Genomic DNA, 20,562 nt, shown 5'->3' with positions numbered 1-20,562 from the left:
CCATAAGTGTGCCTCAGTCACTCTGAGCTTTCCAAGCCCTCTTGTACAAAGCAAATGCCATGGGGCTGAGCTCCTGGCTTGTAGTTTGGGTCAAGGTCAGTGCATGACCTCTAGTCTCCCAGTCAGGTTGTTTCTGATGTTTAAAAGTAAAAAGGCTAGTAAATGTACATTTAGTGGTGACAGTGTTAGCATTTCAAACACCAGTTAAAAAAACTATGAAAGTCTTAACTTGCTCATCCACCAGCCCACAACATAATCTCTTACCACTTTTTAATTCCCTCAGAGCAATGTTAAAAGAATGAAGGTAATGCTAATCTGATACGCACTGGGGTTTAACGTTTTTTTGCTTATTCTCAGAAGTATCTAAATTTTAAATTGCTTAGAATTTGCTATTTATATATAAGGCTTTTTACCTTATTTTTACAAGTTAAAATAATGAGTGGCAGAGAGCAGTTAGAGTTTCAACAAATATACTTAAAATGTAAAACACTATTTTTACTAGAACCTCAGCTTTTACTCTTAGAGTTGATTAAGTCACCATATAAAGCTTTAAGCCTGCCAAACTAGTTTTTTTTCCCATTTCCTCAGCTATCAGACAATAGAGGAAGTATGTCACTACCAAAAATGACTGAGTTGTATTGGGCCTGGAGAAGAAGTCAGGTAGCAGGAGCTTCTCCTGGGGCTGCTGATGGTTAGGCTCATCCACCACAGCACTTCGAGCTCGACTGGAATCGCTATGGGTTTTCTGCAGAAGGGATAAGAATTACAGAAACAGTTAATTTATAGTGGAGCTGTGCGTGTCCAGTATCAGCCCTAACAGGTATGGTAATTGCAGGCCAAGCAGCTCCAATTCCATTGTCAAATTAGAATTCAGTTTGTACTTTTGACAAAATACAGAAGTCAAGACCAGAGCACAGATCCTGCAGAATTACTGACTATGAGGTTTTATAAACATTGGAAAGGCAATAGGAAGGAGACATACCGTTTGCCTTTGTGGCCCCACCGTGCTCAAGTGTTCTGCTTCAGCTGTCCCAATAGGTGGCAGCAGATTATTTCGACTCAGCGGCAGTGGTGAGGGAGAGGAGAGCGAGTCGGCCGCCACAGGGCTGCAGATCCCACCAGCAAAAACCAAGATATGAAAGCATAAAATTATAATATAAACAAATTGGTTAGAATCAAATACATTGAACAGATGAGTTTAATATCATGCACAGAAAGCTTTAAGCTGCCTACACTTATAAATGAAGCGATCTCAAAGGATTTTGAAGAATGAAAATTTTGGGCTTTCTTCACAGTATTTTCTTATTTTTTGTTGAAACGTCATCCTGAGTGCACAGCAGAATTTGACCCTTTGTCCCACAAAGAACTGGAATAAAACAATTTTCCCTATCCTGAGTTGTATTTTTTCTGACAAATTCATAGATTTGTAATTTCGCATCTGATGAAACTCACAATTCTGGGCCTTCTGGTTGTCCTTTCCACTAAAAATTATAATTCCCAGGTACGGATCCTAAACTTTATTTCCTTCCAAAGGATTTGGAGCAGTTACAATATTACTCATGCCCAAGACAGTAATTAAAGCTGAACGATACTTTTCATATCCCAGAAAAAAACAAAGCACCTTATTTTTCCACTTCGGGAAAAAAAGCATTGTCAGAGGGATGAGAGATTAATTTTACATCAAAACCACTCATACCCAAGTGAATGTATAGATTGGTATAGATCATATACCAATAAAGTCAAAATTAAGAAATGTTGGGAGAGAAGTATAGTGACATATGCTTCATTCAGAGGCTGAATTCAAAACGCTGAATTCAGTTATGGTGTTATTAATTCCTACCCTTGATCATAGTCTTAGAAATCAACCCTCGTAACATGTTTTTTAAATTAACAACTAATGGAAGGATTTTATTTTAAAAACTTGGAGTCTTTTGCACAATGAGGTGGGAAAAGGGAAGAGGACATGTTTACTTTTATTTCCTAAGATGTGCCAAGGGACATTTTTTCCCTGGTGTACAGGCAACTACTTATCTGAGATTTACAAAGTTTTCATTGTCAGTGAAATAAGTAAATCCTATTGGTATGGAAAAATATTAAAGGAGATTTAATCATCATTTGGGGGAAGAATTTTATGAGCATGTTCCCACTAAGGAAAATGTTTTAATAAAAATATATACAGAATGTCTTCTATTCCTTTGATGAGTTCTGTTGGAATATTCTAGCCAACATTTTATTTGTGGAAATATGTTTAGCTAAATCAGAAGGAAGATAAGTATAATCAGAAGATAAGTATATATTTTATTCAAATATAACTCCATTTTCTTCTGTATTAGATTTAAACCAGTGTACAACTCATCATAAGAATATGTAGTGATTACTGCCTAGGCATATATTTCAATCTTTAAATTCATTCTATATGTAAAATTCTTCATTAGTTTTACCACAGATTCCAGAAATTCTGCTTTTGAAACCTACACTCGGGATCCTCTGCGTATTTCGTCCATAAGTCTTGGTGTTCCAGCGCGTGAATGGCTTGTGCTGATGGGATGAAGGGTACGTGGTGGGGGGTTGCGTCTCCTGGCGGACTGCACTGTATATGACAGAAATGATGTACTAAGCTTCAGGGCTCGATTTGGCCAATTTCGAGTTGAAAAGATGGTACTGGACCCAGGTCTCATAAGTAGCTTGTCATCAAGATCTCTAGTGGCCAAATATCAGAAACCCACAGTGAGATCAAGACTGCTCTGTACAGGGAGACAGAACTCAAAGGGTAAAAAGCCTTAAACTTTCAAGTACATTCAAGGGAGAGAAAGGCAAAAAGAGAAAACAATCAATAAATAACCTAGTTTTAGATGTCATATAATCTATCTCAGGAATGAGAATGTGTACCTGAAAGAAGGACATCATTTCAGTCTTACACATGATTTACTAGAATGGAGACTTGGGAAAGCAAGTACTTTATTCACCTGCCATCAGAGTCACTTCTTCAGTTACTGGTAAAGGCTAACCTGCAGTGTAGCTACTCCAAAGTGCTTCCCAGAAGTTTACCTCAGGGAATGAGCTTCCTACCATGCTGGAGGCTTTCTTTTTGCTGAAGGCATGTCATCAGAAAGACTTAGTTGAAGGGCCAGTATTGCTGCTTAGTAGTGGTGTGGCACTAGTGTGCTTCCACTGCAGAGATTAAAATGCTGAGCTAGTTAAAGCCCACAGGGGTAGGGGTTCCTTAGAAAAAGCTGGGAACAGGAAAAGGGTTCAGAGCCTTGTGCAGCCCAGGTCAGTAGATCTCCATTTGCGTAAACAACTGTGAAATACAATACTCTTTTGTAAGTCCTCTGTAAATAAAATACCATATTCAACAGTTCAGTAGCTTAAACTCTGCCCCACAGATTCAGGTGCTTCATTTTTGTGTTTTAAGCAGATGAGAGACCGTTTGATTTTATTGTAAGGCACCTAAGAGATAGTATTTACGCTGTGATATGGAGGGAAAGTGGAAGAATAACACTCTGCCACAGGCTTTGGCTTTCATCACGTTCTTCAAGCTTTCAGGCCACTTTGGTATCCTCTAGCACAAACTATGCCTCAGAGTTTGGAGAACTTTAAAGGAAAAACGCCCATCACAGAATAGGGCTAAACCTTGAGCATTACTTGTAAGAGATATTTCTCGTCTTGCCTCCCTAACCATTCACTTAAGCCTTTTGTTTACACAGCCTACCTGCTTTCTAATTATAGGAGTTTAGGCCTTAGCTGCTCTTCATTTATCTTTATTTTTCCTCTGGACTACTCACTTGTAAGTGGATTTATCACCTCCACACTTCTAGATCAGTCTCCAAATCTGACCTCTTCTATACAGCCCATCATCGTAAACTCAACAGACCCTACACTCATCTCCCCTGTCCCCAAACCATCTTCCCTTGAGCTTGAAATCTGAGTTCACCTTTATTCCTGTTTTTTATAGAATCTGATTTCTTTTATGATAACTCTTCAACTATTTTATTACTTTTTTAGTCTTGGCTACATCTTGAGAACAGACCCATAGCTGCCTGAATTCCTGCATTAGATTCCTTTACCTTTAGTTCCTCCTTCTTTAATCCAATCTATGTTCTACTGCTATGAAATCTTTCAAATTCCTGATTTAAATTGATGTTCTCCAAAGCTGACTCATACACTGCTGGGTGGGAATGTAAAATGGTACAATTCTTTTGAAAAAATTTTATGAAAGTTTATTATAAGATTAAACATATCCTTTCATTTCTGTATATTGATAAATGAGACCATATGTCCACAAAAAAGACCAGTACAAGAATATGTATAGTGCCTTTTATATATAACAGCCCCAACCTAAAAAACAGCCTGTGTTCATTAACAGAAGAATGGATAAATAAGTTGTGGTATATTATTAGAATACTAGTTGGCAGTAAAGGAGAAGGCAATGGCACCCCACTGCAGTACTCTTGCCTGGAAAATCCCATGGATGGAGGAGCCTGGTAGGCTGCAGTCCATGGGGTCGCTAAGAGTCAGACACGACTGAGCGACTTCCCTTTCACTTTTCACTTTCATGCATTGGAGAAGGAAATGGCAACCCACTCCAGTGTTCTTGCCTGGAGAATCCCAGGGATGGGGGAGCCTGGTGGGCTGCCGTCTATGGGGTCGCACAGAGTCGGACACGACTGAAGCGACTTAGCAGCAGCAGCAGTTGGCAGTAAAAGAGAATCACATGCAACATGAATGGATCTCAGAAACAAGACGTTCAAAACCCTCCACTGTCTGGTTCCAAAGTTCTTTAATTCCAGTCTCTGCTTTCCCACTAATCACACCAGTGGTCTTTTGATCAGAACATTGAAGTTCTAACCTATTGCCTCGTATTCTACTATAGCAAAAAACGATCTGCTTTCTCTTCTAAATATTTGTATTTTCCTGTCTCCAAACCTTTCCCCACATCATTTTTCATATCTAGAATAGCCTTGCTACTCTTCTCTGCTTATCCAAACTTCCATCTTACAAGGACACATTTAAAACCTGAACTTCCCACCAAAATGCTTCCCTTCTTTGGGGACTGCCATAGTGTTCACTCACTTGAAGTACACACACTTGGTACTCAGCCACAGGAATGCCCTATATGGTTAGGTCTCTTTTTAGTTGTGTGTCTTCTCACCACTTATTTTATCAGCTCCTTGAAGTTGGAGACCATTTTCCTTATATGTTTTTACTCCCCACATATCTCTGGTTGCTTGGTAGGTACTCAATACATGCATGTTGATTGACTTGACTTTGCTTTCCTTTTATTTTTTAGTGATCTACTTAAACTCTATAGTCGTAAAATTTTATACTTCTTACAGGAGCTTGTCCATTAGAGAGAGATTTCTTGGCTGTAGAGGCATCCCATGAACCAAGAGACCATTCACATTTGGCTGATGACCACTTGCTGCTTGACAGAGACTCATCTACATGTCAAAAGAAGATGTTTCTCATTGGTTGGTGAAGATACCAGCTTAGTTTCCCAACTTTGCCAAAAGTTAATATTTCCAAATTAGATCATTTATATATTTTTTCTCCCATGCCTTAACTTTTGTAGTATCTTGGCCAGTATCCCAGCTGGGGCCCCAAGTCCACTGTTAAGATGACAAGATCAGAATCACCCTCTTCATTTCTGAATGGGGAAGCCTGATCAACTTATGTGAAAGCAATTAATAGCCAGTCTCATAGGGGAAAGAGAACCTTTATTATTATTTACATTACATTAGAAAAAACAACATGGAACAAAAATGGGAAGAATAAGGGTAAACTCTAGTATATAATCTCTTTTACCATCACATAATCCTGTGCTCTGCTAATGCTTTCTCTGCTACACCTGGAGCAGTCAGCTCTCAATAATAAGCTCAAATCTGAAGACTATTAGAAGGAGTTAAGCTTATTTGTTCTAAGGTTGGCAGGATTTAGTCTTACATGGACTGCCACTGCCACCTTAGTGTCCTGTTTATTTTCTCTCTTAGGTAATCAGTTCAGGGCCGTTTCTGGTTAGCTCCTCCTCTCCCAAGTAGGCATTTTTCTCCTACTTTCTCTCTAGAATATTTGGATTATTGCTTCTCCTTCCTTTGGTCATCAACAACTAGAAACGTGTATGTTAACTTTTCAGAGCTTGGGCTACTTAAACCATAAGCAGACCAGTTTGACATATAGAAGTATTTTATTACTGTCACAGGAATATTAGATTACCTGGGTCATCCTCCAGTGTGATAAGATATGGGCCTTACTGAGTTTATTTTTTAATTGAAGTATAATTGATGTACAGTATAAGTTACAGGTATGTATAGTATAGTTATGTACAAGCTGAATTTACTTTTAAATAACCATTTAAAAAATATAGCTGCACAATATCTGGCCAGTATACCAACAAAGCAAACACTAGATCAGGCTCATCAACCTGCAAGAAATGGCCATCTTTATATGCTTAAGACTTTTTTGAAACCATTTTCTCTTCCCTTTGGTTTGCCTTTTACACCTGGGTAATGATTGCTAAACCTCCAAAAGCAAAAAAGTCAACAGATTCAAATATAAAAAATAAAAACCAGGTAGGTCAAGATAACAGAAAAAAAGAGGGAAGAAGTCAAAAAGAAATTCAAAAGATATAATGTTAAGGCCATAGAAAGTCTGACATTGGCCCCTCATTTCATTATATATTTCATTCTTCCCAAAGCTGCCTGGAGCTGACCATATAATTGAATCTCAATTGCACAGCTTATAGATACCTTTTCAAAAGAGCTGAAAATTACTTATCAACTCTAACTTGCTGTTTTTTCAAAATGAAACTTTTGCAAGGAATCGCTGGATTACTATGAAAACACATAAGTTTACTGGAAAAAAAAGTCATAGTGATACAATTAAGGCAAATAACTGAGCAGACTTCTCTATAAGAACAGGCCTAGGCTCTCCTGTTCATTCCCCTGTGGGACTTACCGGATTTGAGGTGACAGACAGCACCTTAGACTGTGGCACTCGAGGTAAGACCAAAGGCTGTAGTTCACTCAGCACACAGGGGCTTTGTGAAGCTGGTCTGGTGATTGCAACATTACTCTCATCATCTGAGCAAAGGAATAGAATCTATTATCCATGGATATCTTCAGACCCACAGCAACAGTACTGTGAAAAAAAATCTCCCCTGAGAATTCATAATCTCAAGCTAGGCTTCACTAATCTTTATAACCCAGTTTCACACCACCTGCATGGTTCCAAAAAACCCTTTAAACCATGAATTTATTTTAAAGTGGTTTCTCAGGCTGGTGATGCCTGTTGGTTCCTGGAAGAATGAAAAGCAAAGATTATTAGAGCAAAGCTATCTAATGGGACATTTGGAGATTGAAGGAAATATTCTACATATGCACTCTCCATGATAGTGGCCTCCAGCCACATGTGGCTATAGAGGATTTAAAATTTGGCTAGTGTGGGGCCTAGTAAAACTTACAAGTTATTGCAGAGTAAAAGAAACCATAAACAAAACGAAAAGACAACCTGCAGAATGAGAATAAGTGTTCGCAAATGACATGACTTAATTTCCTAAATATACAAACAGCTCATATAGCTCAACAAAAAACAACCCTATCCAAAAGGGATCCAACCCTGGCAGAAGACCTAAGTATATATTTCTTCAAAGAAGACATACAGATGGCCAATGGGCACAAGAACAGATGCTCAACACTGCTAATTATTAGAAGAAATGCAAATCAAAACAGTGAGGTACCAACTCACATGAGTCAGAATAGCCATCATTAAAAAGTATACAAATAACACATGCTAAAGAAAGTTCAGAAAAAAGGGAACCCTCCTACACTTCTAGTGGGAATATAAGCTCGTGTAGCCACTGTAGAAAACAGTATGGAGGTTCCTTAGAAAACTAAAAATAGAGTTACTGTATGATCCAGCAATCCCATTCCTGGGCATATACCTGGACAAAACTATAATTCAGAAAGATGCATGTACCCCAGTGTCCATAGCACCACAAGAGCCAATACATGGAAACAACCTAAATGTCCACTGACAGATGAATGGATAAAGATGTGTGTGTGTGTGTGTGTGTGTGTGTATATATATATGGAATACTACTCAGCCATAAAAGAATGGAATAATGCCATTTGCAAAAACATGGATGCAGTGAGATTATTACACTAAGTGAAGTAAGTCAAAGAAAGGCAAATATCACATGATATCATTTGTAGAATCTAAAATATGACACAAACCTATTTGTGAAACAAAAAATTATGGACATAGAGAACAGACTGGTTTCTAAGGGGGAGGAGGATGAAGGAAGGATGGAGTGGTAGACTGGGGTTAGCACATGTAGGCTTTTATCGAATGGATTAAAAAAAACAAGGTCCTACTGTATAGCACAGAACTATATTCGGTATCCTATAGTAAACCATAATGGAGAAGAATATTATGTATATATGGATGACTGAATCACTGCTGTACAACAGTAATTAACACAACCATTGTAAATCAACTATACTTCAATTTAAAAAAATTTAGTGTGATTGAGAATGGAATTTTAAAATTACCTAATTGTAATTAATTAAAAATTTAAATAGCCACGTGACTAGTGAAACTTCATACCCATTACCACTGCCAGTTTTTGTGGCAGCGGTAATTACATGTCTCTGGAGAAGATATATACTGAGTGTATAATAGTGTCACATGTATATCCACTTGCATACATATTGTTTATGGCTGCTTTCAAGGACAGAGTTAAGTAGTTGCAATAGATTGGATGGCTGGCAAAGGCTAAAATATTTACTGCCTGGTTCTTTATACACAAACTTTGCTGACCCCTATTTTAGGACATTTCAGTCAACCCACTAAACCAGTCAGAGATCCTCTAGCTCCATTTTAAAATTACTTTCTTCTTTTTTTCAAACTTTAAGTTTCACAATAACCTTAATTTATGGATACACAGAAAAATAAGTGGTGTTTAGCATATTTGAAACGTTGTGCATGAAGTATTAGTTACTTGGGCTGCCATTAAATGCCAGAGACTGGGTGGCTTAAACAACAGAAATTAATTTTCTCACAGTTCTGGAGCCTCAAAGTCCATTATCAAGGTACTGTTGGGGTTGGTTTATAGTGTGACCTCTATTCCTGGCTCCTAGGCACAGTTGCCTTTTCGCTTTGTCTTTGTTTGCATGACCTTTGCTCTTTGCATGCATAGAAAGAACTCTCATGTCTCTTCCTTTCCTTAAGGATACCAACCCTATAGGATTAGGGTCTCACCATTCCGACCTCATTTAACCTTAATTATCTCTCTAAAGGCCATATCACCAAACATAACCACATTGGGTGTTAGGCCTTTTGGATTTTAAGGGGAACACAATTCAGTCCATAACACATGGACAAACCATTTGTTTATCCATCAGTTGATGGATGTTTAGGTTGCTTCCACTTTTTTGACTCATGAATAATGCTGCTGTCAGCATTCATGCAAGGCTTTTGTGTGGCTATATTTCACTTCTCTAGGTTATATACCTTTGAGCAGAATTGCTGGGTCATATGGTAATTTAACTTTTTGAGGAACTGCCAAACTGGTTCCATAGTGACTGTACCACTTTGCATTCCCACCATTAATTTACGAGCATTCCAATTTCACATCCTCATCAATACTTGTTACTGTCCTTTTTTAATCTTTAATACAGTCGCACTAGTGGGTATGAAGTGGTGTCTCATTGTGGTTTTGGTTATTTGATTCCCCTAATGAATAATGATTTTGAACATCTTTTCATGTACTTATTGGCTATTTGTATATCTTCTTTGGAGAAATTGCTCTTTGAGTTATTTGCTGATTAATTGGATTGTTTTTTCTTTTGTTTCTGGGTTGTAGTTCTTTATATATTGTGGATACTAGATTCTTATTAGGTCTATGGTTTACGTAGATTTCCTCCCATTTTGTAGGCTGTCTTTTCACTTTCTTGATAATGTCCCTTGATACACCCTAAAGTATTTTATTTTGATGAAATCCAATTTATCTGTTTTTTCTTTGGTTATATGTGGTCTTGGTGTCAGATGACATCTAAGAATCAGCTGCCAAATCCAAGCTCATTGAGATCTACTCCAATGTTTTCTCCTAAGTTTTATGTAGCTCTGAAGTGTGTTCCTTTGGTCCATTTTGAGTTGATATTTTTTATATGATGTGAAGTAACGGTCCAACTTCATTCTTTTGCAGTTGTCCCAGCACCATTTCCTTTTTTTTCCCCATCTGAATTTTTTTTTTTTTGATTGACAGAGTTGATTTACAATATTCAGTAAGTTTCAGGTGTACAACATAGTGGTTTACAATTTTAAAAGGTTATACTCCATTTATAGTTATGATAAAATATTGGCTATGTTCCCTGCCAGCATCATTTCTTAAAGAGACTCTTCTTCCCCCATAGGCTTGGCTCCCTTGTTGAAAATCAGTTGACCATAGATGTGTGGGTTTATTTATGGACTTCTTATTCTATTCCATGGATCAATATATGTTCTTATGCCAGTACTACACTGTTTTGATCACTGTAGCTTTGTATTATCTTTTAAAATCAAGAAGTATGAATCCTCCAAATTTGTTCTTTTTCAATATTGTTTTGGATATTCAGGATATCTTGCATTTCTGTATGAATTATCTCTGCCTTTTAAAAAAGGCAGCTGGAATTTTGATAAAGTTGCACTCAGGCTGTAGATATATTCAGGGAGACTCCCTGGAGAAGCCCACGGATGGAAGAGCCTGGTGGGCTGCAGTCCATGGGGTCACGAAGAGTCAGACACGACTGAGCGACTTCACTTTCACGCATTGGAGAAGGAAATGGCAACCCACTCCAGTGTTCTTGCCTGGAGAATCCCATGGACTGGGGAGCCTGGTGGGCTGCCGTCTGTGGGGTCGCACAGAGTCGGACACAAATGAAGAGACTTAGTAGTAGCAGCAGCAGCCATCTTAACAATACTACGTCTTCCGATACATAAGCAGAGCCTGTCTTTCCATTTGTGTGTGTGTGTGCCCAGTCACTCAGTCAAGTCCAACTCTTTGCAACCCCGTGGACTGTAGGCTGCCAAGCTCCTCTGTCCATGGAATTTTCTACACAGGAATACTGGAGTGGGTTGCCATTTCCTACTCCAGGGGATCTTCCAGACCCAGGAATCGAACCTGCATCTCTTGCGTCTCCTGCATTGGCAGGCAGATTCTTTACCACCGCACTGCCTAGGAAACCCCTTCCATTTCTTTCAGTTCAGTTCAGTCACTCAGTTGTGTCCGACTCTTTGCGACCCCACAGACTGCAGCATGCCAGGCTTCCCTGTCCATCAGCAACTCCTGGAGCTTACTCAAACTCATGTCCATCAAGTTAGTGATGCCATTCAACCATCTCATCCTCTGTTGTCCCCTTCTCTTCCCACCTTCACCCTTTCCCAGCATCAGGGTCTTTTCCAGTGAGTCAGTTCTTTGCATCAGGTGGCCAAAATATTGGAGTTTCAGCTTCAGCATCAGTCCTTCCAATGAATATTCAGGACTGATTTCCTTTAGGACTGACTGGTTGGATCTCCATGCAGTCCAAAGGACTCTCAAGAGTCTTCTCCAAACCACAGTTCAGAAGCATCAATTCTTCGGCACTCAGCTTTCTTTATAGTCCAACTCTCAAATCCATACATGACTACTGGAAAAACCACAGCTTTGACTAGATGGACCTTTGTTGGCAAAGTAATGTCTCTGCTTTTTAGTATGCTGTTGAGGTTGGTCATAGCTTTTCTTCCAAGAATCAAGCGTCTTTTAATTTCATGGCTGTAGTCACCATCTGCAGTGATTCTGAAGCCCAAGAAAATAAAGTCTCTCACTGTTTCCATTGTTTCCCTATCTATTTGCCATGAAGTGATGGGACCAGATACCGTGATCTTATTAGTTTTCTGAATGTTGAGTTTTAAGCCAGGTTTTTCACTCTCTTCTTTCATCAAGAGCCTCTTTAGTTCTTCTTCTCTTTCTGCCGTAAGGGTGGTATCATCTGTATCAGTTCAGTTCTGTGCAGTGGCTCAGTCGTATCTGACTCTTTGCAACCCCATGATCCGCAGCACGCCAGGCCTCCCTGTCCATCACCAGCTCCTGGAGTTCACCCAAACCCACGTCCATTGAGTCAGTGATGCCATCCAACCATCTCATCCTCTGTCGTCCCCTTCTCCTCCTGCCCTCAATGTTTCCCAGCATCAGGGTCTTTTCAAATGAGTCAGCTCTTCGCATCAGGTGGCCAAAGTACTGGAGTTTCAGCTTCAACATCAGTCCTACCAATGAACACCCAGGACTGATCTCCTTTATCTGCATATCTGAGTTTATTGATATTTCTCCCAGCAATCCTGATTCCAGCTTGTGCTTCATCCAGCCTGGCATTTCACATGATGTACTCTGCATATAAGTTAAATAAGCAGGGTGACATATTGTCACCCAAGGGTGACAGCCTTGATGTACTCCTTTCCTAATTTGGAACCAGTGCATTGTTCCATGTCCGGTTCTAACTATTGCTTCTCGACCTGCTTAAGATTTTTGAGGAGGCAGGTCAGGTCATCTGGTATTCCCATATTTCCACAGTATGTTGTGATCCACACAGTCAAAGGATTTGGTGTAGTGAATAAAGCAGATGTTTTTCTGGAATTCTCTTGCTTTTTCTATGATCCAACTGATTTTGGCTATTTCGTCTCTGGTTCCTCTGACTTTTCCAAAACCAGCTTGAACATCTGCAAGTTCACAGTTCACAAACTGTTGAAACCTAGCTTGGAGAATTTTGAGCATTACTTTGCTAGCATGTGAGATGAGTGCAACTGTGCCGTAGTTTGAGCATTCTTTGGCATTGCCTTTCTTTGGGATTGGAATGAAAACTGACCTTTTCCAGTCCTATGGCCACTGCTGAGTTTTCCAGATTTGTTGGCAAATTGAGTGCAGCACTTTCACAGCATCATCTTTTAGGACTGGAAATAGCTCAACTGGAATTCCATCACCTCCACTAGCTTTGTTTGTAGTGATGCTTCCTTAAGGCCCACTTGACTTCACATTCCAGGATGTCTGGCTCTAGGTGAGTGATCATATCATCATGGTTATCTGAGTCATGAAGATCTTTTTTGTACAGTTCTTCTGTGTATTCTTGCCACCTCTTCTTAATACCTTCTGCTTCTGTTAGGTCCATACCATTTCTGTCCTTTATTGTGCCCATCTTTTCATGAAATGTTCCCTTGTTAGCTCTAATTTTCTTGAAGAGATCTCTAGTCTTTCCCATTCTATTGTTTTCCTCTATTTCTTTGCACTGATCACTGAGGACGGCTTTCTTTAGGCCTTACCTATTTTCTTTCAGTGTTTTGTAGTATTCTGTGTAGAAGTCCTATACTTCCTTGGTTCAGTTTATTCCTAAGTATTTTATTCTTTTTGATAATAGGTAAATAAATTGTTTCCTTAATTTCATTTTTGATTGTTCATTGATAGAAGCTGGAAGAATTTTGAGACGCATGATAGAGAAGTCACAAATTACCTTGAATAGACTTAGGAGAAATTTGGATTTGGAGGGTGCTGTAGGGAGGGGAAAGCTCAGAAGGAAATGAGGAACATACTAGAAACTGGAAGAAGGGAGAACATATTAGAAACTGGAAGAAAGGAGATGCTTGTTATTTTGTGACAAAGTTTAGTGAAATGGTCTTTTATGGTCATGTGGACAGGCTGAACTTTCAAAGTGATGATTTTAGTTATATAGCTATGGAGATTTCCTAGCAAAGTGTTAAAGGTGAAGCCTGATTTTTTTTCTTGCTGCTTATGATAAGACATGAGATGAGAGAAATTGAGGGAAAAACTATTAAACATAAAGAAAACAGGACTCAATGATTTTGAGAATTCTCAATCTCTCTAGATGCAAAAGATACCAAAAAAAAGGAAGGCTATCAGGCCCCCAAAATTCTACTGGCAGGACACAACCTAATAAAATTACTTAGCTACGAACATGATACCTTTCATGTTAACAGGATGACTCAGAGGGTGAAATCAAGAGCTTAGAGGGGAGACCAGAGAGCTAAGAGGATTATTTCCAGGCCTTGAAACTTGATGAAGGAATCCCGAATATTTTCACATGTGGATTTCAGAATTGCTAGGGATCCCTTCCCCACCCCAGCCTTTAACTGGAGTGTCTATAATGGTTATCCTTTTCCTGGCACACTACTATATGTTGGGTTTGTTGGGGTCAAATACCAATAATCTGTCTCTAGGAACAGAATGGCTGGATTAAATAGTTAGATGTTTATGTACCTTTGTATTTAGTTTCACAGGGCTATAGAACAGAAATGAATTGTGCCCCCAATAACTTCACTTGCCCTGTATTACATCCAGGAACTTCATTCTTACCTGATTTCAAAAATCTATGGAGCTGAGGCTCCGTCATTCCAAGAATGATTCTCTTGGAAACTTTTAAAGACAGTTGACTGTACTTTGCATGTGGGAGCATATGACTCACTGGTGGCCAGTGGGAGGACTGTAGTGGACAAATTCCAATGTGGCCCCCTGCCGCCAGCCCATGATTCTCATCTCTGGGTGTTCACACCTTTGTGTAATCCCCTCCCTTGGACTGTGGGCAGGACCTGTGACTTGCTTCAAACCAATAGATGATGGTAAAGGTGATGGAATGTCACCCCCTTGATTATGTTACATAATCTTCTGTCTTGCTAGTAGATTAGCTCTCAGTCTTTCTTACTGAGAAAGCTTTGGAGAAGTAAGCTACCATGACTACTACAGCTACAAGAAACTGGATGCTTCCAAAAACATGAGCCGCAACATGAGAACCAGCTCTGACCAACACCCTGATTACAGCCCTGTGAGATCTTAAGTAAAGGACTAGCTGGCTGTTATTGGACTTCTGACTCACAGATCTGTGAGATAATAAATGTGTATTGTTTGAAGCTGCTAAGTTTGTGTTAATGTTTTGTGCAACATAGAAAACCAATGCAGACAATTGTTAAGACATTAAATATACATTTGACCATATACTCTGACAGTTCCACTCCTAGAAATCTACCCAAGAGAAAAAGGAAATATATGTCAAAATGTATGTCTTGTACCCTAGTGTTCATAAAAGCACTAATAGACCAAAAATGAAAATAGTCCAAACATCCAACAACAAATAAATGGATAAACGAGTTATGGAACAGTGGAATACTACTCAGCAATAAAAGGAATAAATTATTGACACATGGATGACTCTCAGAATGATTTATACTGGGAGAAAGAAGATGATTAAAAAAAAGAGTCAATACAACATGATTCCATTTAAGCAGGTAAGTTGTCACTTCAGGATAGTGAGTTGGGCAAGGGTAGGAGGGAGGGATTACAAGGCCATGAACTTTTGCGGGTAATGGATATGTTCACTGTATTGACTTATAGTTTCATGGCTGTATATACATAAATCAACTTATTATATACTTTAAGTTTTACTAGTTTATTGTAAATCATTTCTTCAATAAAGTGGTTTTTAAAATGTATTTGTGACTTGCACATGTTGTTTTTTTCTCACAAATAATTACATTCAAAAAGAAAGCTCAGTCTCTAGTCATCATAGACTAGGCCTCTTTACTCATCCAGTCATTCCCAAATATTGTCCAACTATCTGTTAGTTTCTATAAGAAATACAAATATGATTCTTGTGTACTATTAAGCATATAATCTAATAGACTGGTTAGGGTTTGGAAGTCTTAATTATTTTTTTATATTGTTTTCACAAAGAGCCTTACCAGAAGCAAATCCCTCCCAGTGAGTACGTGTCAGCTGCTCCATACAGCTTAGGACCTTGCTCCACACATCGTCAAACACATAAGCAAGGACATCCTCTTTCATGCAGTAAAATGGAGCAATGGGCGGATACCCTAATTTCTGTTTCTCTGTAGCTGCTTCTGATTTCTTTCCATGAAACTCCTCTTCCCTGTAACAGAAACAAGAGGGAAAGATTTCATGGTTCTTCTTCACTGAGTGTTCACCACTATCTTTTGTGCTGCTTAGGAATGTGATCTGTGCTCCTCCCCGCTAAGTCTGACCGCCCCCCCCCCGCCAACCCTTGACATATGTAGCACAGATATTAAGTTCTCTTGTGAGCTAAGGAAGTTTTTAACAGAGGAGACTCTGCATTTTCCTTTTTACCCCCATTCCACCCCATATTCTGGCAAAAAATAGAACAAGAAAAAGAAGGGTGAGAATCATTGTCCTTTTTTTTAGCTTTAAACAGATGGCACTGTCAGTTGAGCAACAAGCAAGCTATGACTTGAACACAGAAATAATCTTTTTCTTGTAATTGGATAACATTTAGATTATATTAATGTGACACACTGAATGGTGTAACTGTGATTAGCTGCATAGTTATTTGAGGCAGTGATTCATCAGGGAAATAGTCCACATAGATTATTATATTGTATACTTTTACTAACCTAAATAAACATTTGGTAGTTGATTGTAAAGGAAAAAGAGAGAAACCCAACAGCATAGGAAGCTACTCGGGCTCTTCTGGAATCTGTATCTAAAATTCAGAAACTCCCAGTTAGGCAAGGCTATCTCTTCTCTGGCACTGGGTATCAATAGCACAAATAGATTTCTAGGGGAAGAAAATCTGGCTGATAGATGTGCTTATCTGTGACAGTATAAACTAAGACAAAGCAAATTGTGGAATTGACTTGGGTAACAGTGAAAGTTACTCCTAGGGTAACAAAGTACACAAGAATGAAATAGGAAACTAGGCTGGAAAGAAGGATGCTAAGATTTGAGCAGGACAGCCAGACTCTCTTTGCTTCTTTCCAAAGGAAGAGCTAGCCTGGCATTAAGTGGTGGAGGAGGCTGTGTGTGTGTCAGTTGCTCGAGTCCAACTGCGACCCCATGGACTATTGCTTGCCAGGCGCCTCTGTCCATGGGATTCTCCAGGCAAGAGTACTGGAGTGGGTTGCCATTTCCTTCTCCAGGGGATCCTGACCCAGGGATGAAACCCAGGTTTCCTGCATTGTAGGCGGATTCTTTACCATCTAAGCCACCGGGGAAGCTGAATAGTATTGACTGTATTTCAATTTATATTTCTTTTAAGAGGAGATAACATAGCCATATGATGAAAATTCAAATTGCTTAGAAGGAAATGTATACATGTAGTGAAAAATAAGTTTCCTATATCTCTAGCCCAGTCCTCATTCCCAGAAGCAAACATACATGAGTCCAGAGAATGTTCCACCTTGCTCATCCAATTATCAATGTATCCTGGCCCATGATCCCTTATCAATATATATATATATATATATAAATCTGCCTCTTTAAAAAAATAACTGCAGAGTATTCCATTGGATATACCATAATATATGTAGCCAGGCAGCTGTTGATCAACTAACTTTTTGCTTTTATAATCAATACCACAATATATTTCTAGAGATATTCCTTATATATTAGGTTACAGCCCAATAAACTAACAAAAATGTAAGTAAAAAATGCATTTAATATACCTAACCTGTTGAACATTATAGCTTAGCCTAGCTTCCTTAAATGTGCTCAGAAGACAAATTAGCATACAGCTGGGCAAAATTATCTAACACAAAACCTATTTTATAATAAAGTGTTAAATATCCCATGTAATGTATTTCATACTCTACTCAAAGTGAAAAGCAGTGGTTGATGGGTATAAAATGGCTTAAGTGTGTTGGCTGTTTACCCTCATGGTAGTGTGCCTGACTGGGAGCTGCAGCTTGCTGCCACTGCGCAGCATCCTGAGAGAGTACTGCATATCGCTAGTCCAGGAAAAGACAGAAATTCCAATGGACAGTTGCTATTCAATGTGTATCACTTCTATACCATTGTAAATTCAGAATTCATAAGTCAACTCATCTTAAGTTGGGGACGTATGTATGTAGTTCTTTGGCTACATAGGTGTCTTATTTGTAGGGTAGATTCCTATCAATAGATTATTGAGTCAAAGGGTATGTGCATTTCAATTTAAAGAGGTGGTATAATTCTCCAGTAGTGAAAGAATATGCCTATTTTCTCATTCAAGGAATAATCAAATTTCTTTATCTTTTGTCTTTTGATAGTCTGTCAGGTAAAAGAGTACTCATGATAATTTTGATTTGAATCTCTGAATGAGACTGAGTTTCATTTCATATATTTCAGATCCATTTTCTTATAATGTGAACTCTGCCATGTTCTTTGTTTTGTCCTTAATTTTTTCCTTATTGATATACATGTTAAGGAAATTAAGCCTCTGTGCATGCATTAACTGCAAATATTTTTGCCAGTTTGTCTTCTGACTTTATGAATTTTTTATGCAGAAATTTTATTTTAAGCAGTTATTTTTAAATGACTTGTAGATTTTAAGCTATAGTTAGAAAGGCCTTCCCTATTCCCACACTATTAAAAAAAATCTTTCATATCTTATTTTCTTCCAAACTTACATGATTTCATTCATGACATCTCAGTATCTCAGTGGTATCTCTAAAGAGAAGACTGCCTTCCTAAAAATCTTCCCTGTATTACTTGAAAATTCATTTGGGTTTGAGTCATGAACATCACGTTTTGGAGTAGTTAAATCAGCTTTATTTAAAGCTAAAATGAAGGGAAAAGACCTTTGAGGAAAAAGGAGGAGAAAAAACAGATAATTTGACTCAGGCCAGATGAAGTGAAAGGGAAGGGGGAAATCTCTGGAAAATCAAAAGAGCATACATATGATTCTCTTGGAACAATTAGCTAACTCATTGGTACTATGTATAGAAATCTGAGTTATGTCTACCTGAGCCTAGGACTGTATACATTGAACATAAAAGTCAGCATGGCTCAATAGGAAATAAGGGAAGAAAAGTCCAGAATCATGTGACACTAACTAGACCTAACCACAGCCTCATAGCCTGAAATTCTCACTTCCAGATGTGCCACTGTGACTATCATTCTGAACTTCTAAAGGCTTAGAGGAATAGTTTAAGACGTTAATATTTCAGGGATGTAGCATGGAACAGTAAGGGAGCCTGGATTTAGAATAAGATGAATAAAGTTTCCATGAATTACTGGTGATAACTGACAAAGAAAAATCAAATTATGTGGAGAAAAAATTAATTCATTTAAACTGTTTAATCCCAGGAAGAGGCAAATGACATGTGCAGGAAAAAACAATGTATATCAATTAAGTCTATGAATGCTGGACAACTGAGAAGTAACAGAACATAAATAACATAAATTTAATTATAGATAATACTGGTGCCATACTTTAGAAAAATAGATACTAATACACAAAACAGGGGAGTAAAAAGTTTAAAAGATACAATACTCACATATCTGTGTGGTCAAACGCTAGGTATTCCTCTATTATTCCCTCAGAAAATATTATACAGTCTTCTTCTCTTTCCATAGAACACAAGCAAGGGGATTTGACAATGGAAGATGCTTTAGGACCATATGAAGATGAAAAATGTAACTTCTTTCCCCTAATGCCAAATCTGGGAGACGGGAAAAACAGTAATTATGTTCAACATAAACAGTTCTCACAGGAACTCATTCATACAAGTTTCAGCTCAAAGTCCCTTCCCCTGGCGACACCTTCCTGGGCTACTCTAAACCTTAATACCTATTATTTCTCAGAACAGGAATAAATATGAGCCACACACCCACTCTGCGTAGGTGTATTATGCACCTAATACTGAAGCAGTTGCATACTACTTGCTATCTTTTCAGCTGCAATGGCTATGGCTACAACATAAGCTTTTTTTTTTTTAATCTAAGAATATTTACATTCATGTTCAACTCTTTGAAGTACCTCAGGAGATTACAGGTTTATTTCAGTAACTTCATTGTTGTTGAAAATGCATGCACATTATTGTGCAATCGATCTCTTGAACTTATATTGCAAAACTGAAACTCTGGTATCCCTTAAACACTAACTGCCCCTTCTCCTTCCTCTCCTCCTTTGGGCAACTATACTTCTACTTTCTGTTTCTATGATTGGACTACTTTAGATACTAAATATGGGTGGAATCATATTGTATTTGTCCTTTTGTGACTAGCTTATTTCACTTATTAAATAATACTTTCAAGGCTCATCAATCCATATTATAGCATGTAACAGGATTTCCTTCTATAATATTCCATTGCATGTATATAAATTTTCTTTATCCATTTATCTGTGATGACCATCTGGGTTGTTTCCACCTCTTGGCTATTGTGATTAATGCTTCAGTGAATATTGGTGTGCAAATATCTCTTTGAGATCCTCCTTTGAATTTTTTTTGGATATATACCTGAGTGGGATTGCTGGTTCATATAGTAATTCTATTTTTAGTGTTTTAAGAAGCCTCCATACTGTTTTCCAAGAGACAACAGGAGACTTCTCTGTAGCTCAAACGGTAAAGAATCTGCCTGCGAGGCAGGAAACCAGGGTTCAGTCGCTGGGTTGGGAAGTTCCTTGGGAGGAGGGAATGGCAATCCACTCCAGTATTCTTGCCTGGAGAATTTCATGGACAGAGAAGCCTGGCGGGCTACAGTCTGTGGGCTCACAAAGAGTCAGACACGACTGAGCACCTAACACAGCCCACACT

General features: G+C 38.5%; 1 protein-coding gene across 1 annotated transcript in view; it reads right to left on the bottom strand.

Annotated features, from left to right (window-relative positions):
* The window catches only part of FAM149B1 (family with sequence similarity 149, member B1), a 50,002-nt gene that overhangs the window by 2,738 nt on the left and 26,702 nt on the right, over positions 1-20,562 (bottom strand). The window contains exons 6-12 of the mRNA XM_010852277.1: positions 19,303-19,467; positions 15,754-15,941; positions 6,955-7,079; positions 5,335-5,441; positions 2,476-2,700; positions 983-1,106; positions 620-745 (exon numbers count right to left, since the gene is read on the bottom strand). Of these exons, the coding sequence (XP_010850579.1) occupies positions 620-745; positions 983-1,106; positions 2,476-2,700; positions 5,335-5,441; positions 6,955-7,079; positions 15,754-15,941; positions 19,303-19,467 (1,060 nt within the window). The remainder of the gene's footprint in view (positions 1-619; positions 746-982; positions 1,107-2,475; positions 2,701-5,334; positions 5,442-6,954; positions 7,080-15,753; positions 15,942-19,302; positions 19,468-20,562) is intronic.

Source organism: Bison bison, unplaced genomic scaffold (genome assembly GCF_000754665.1).
Source record: "Bison bison bison isolate TAMUID 2011002044 unplaced genomic scaffold, Bison_UMD1.0 scf7180017864309, whole genome shotgun sequence".
Taxonomy (NCBI): Eukaryota; Metazoa; Chordata; class Mammalia; order Artiodactyla; family Bovidae; genus Bison; species Bison bison.
Note: the sequence above shows the minus strand (reverse complement) of the source record. Positions and strands in the feature narration are given on the sequence as shown.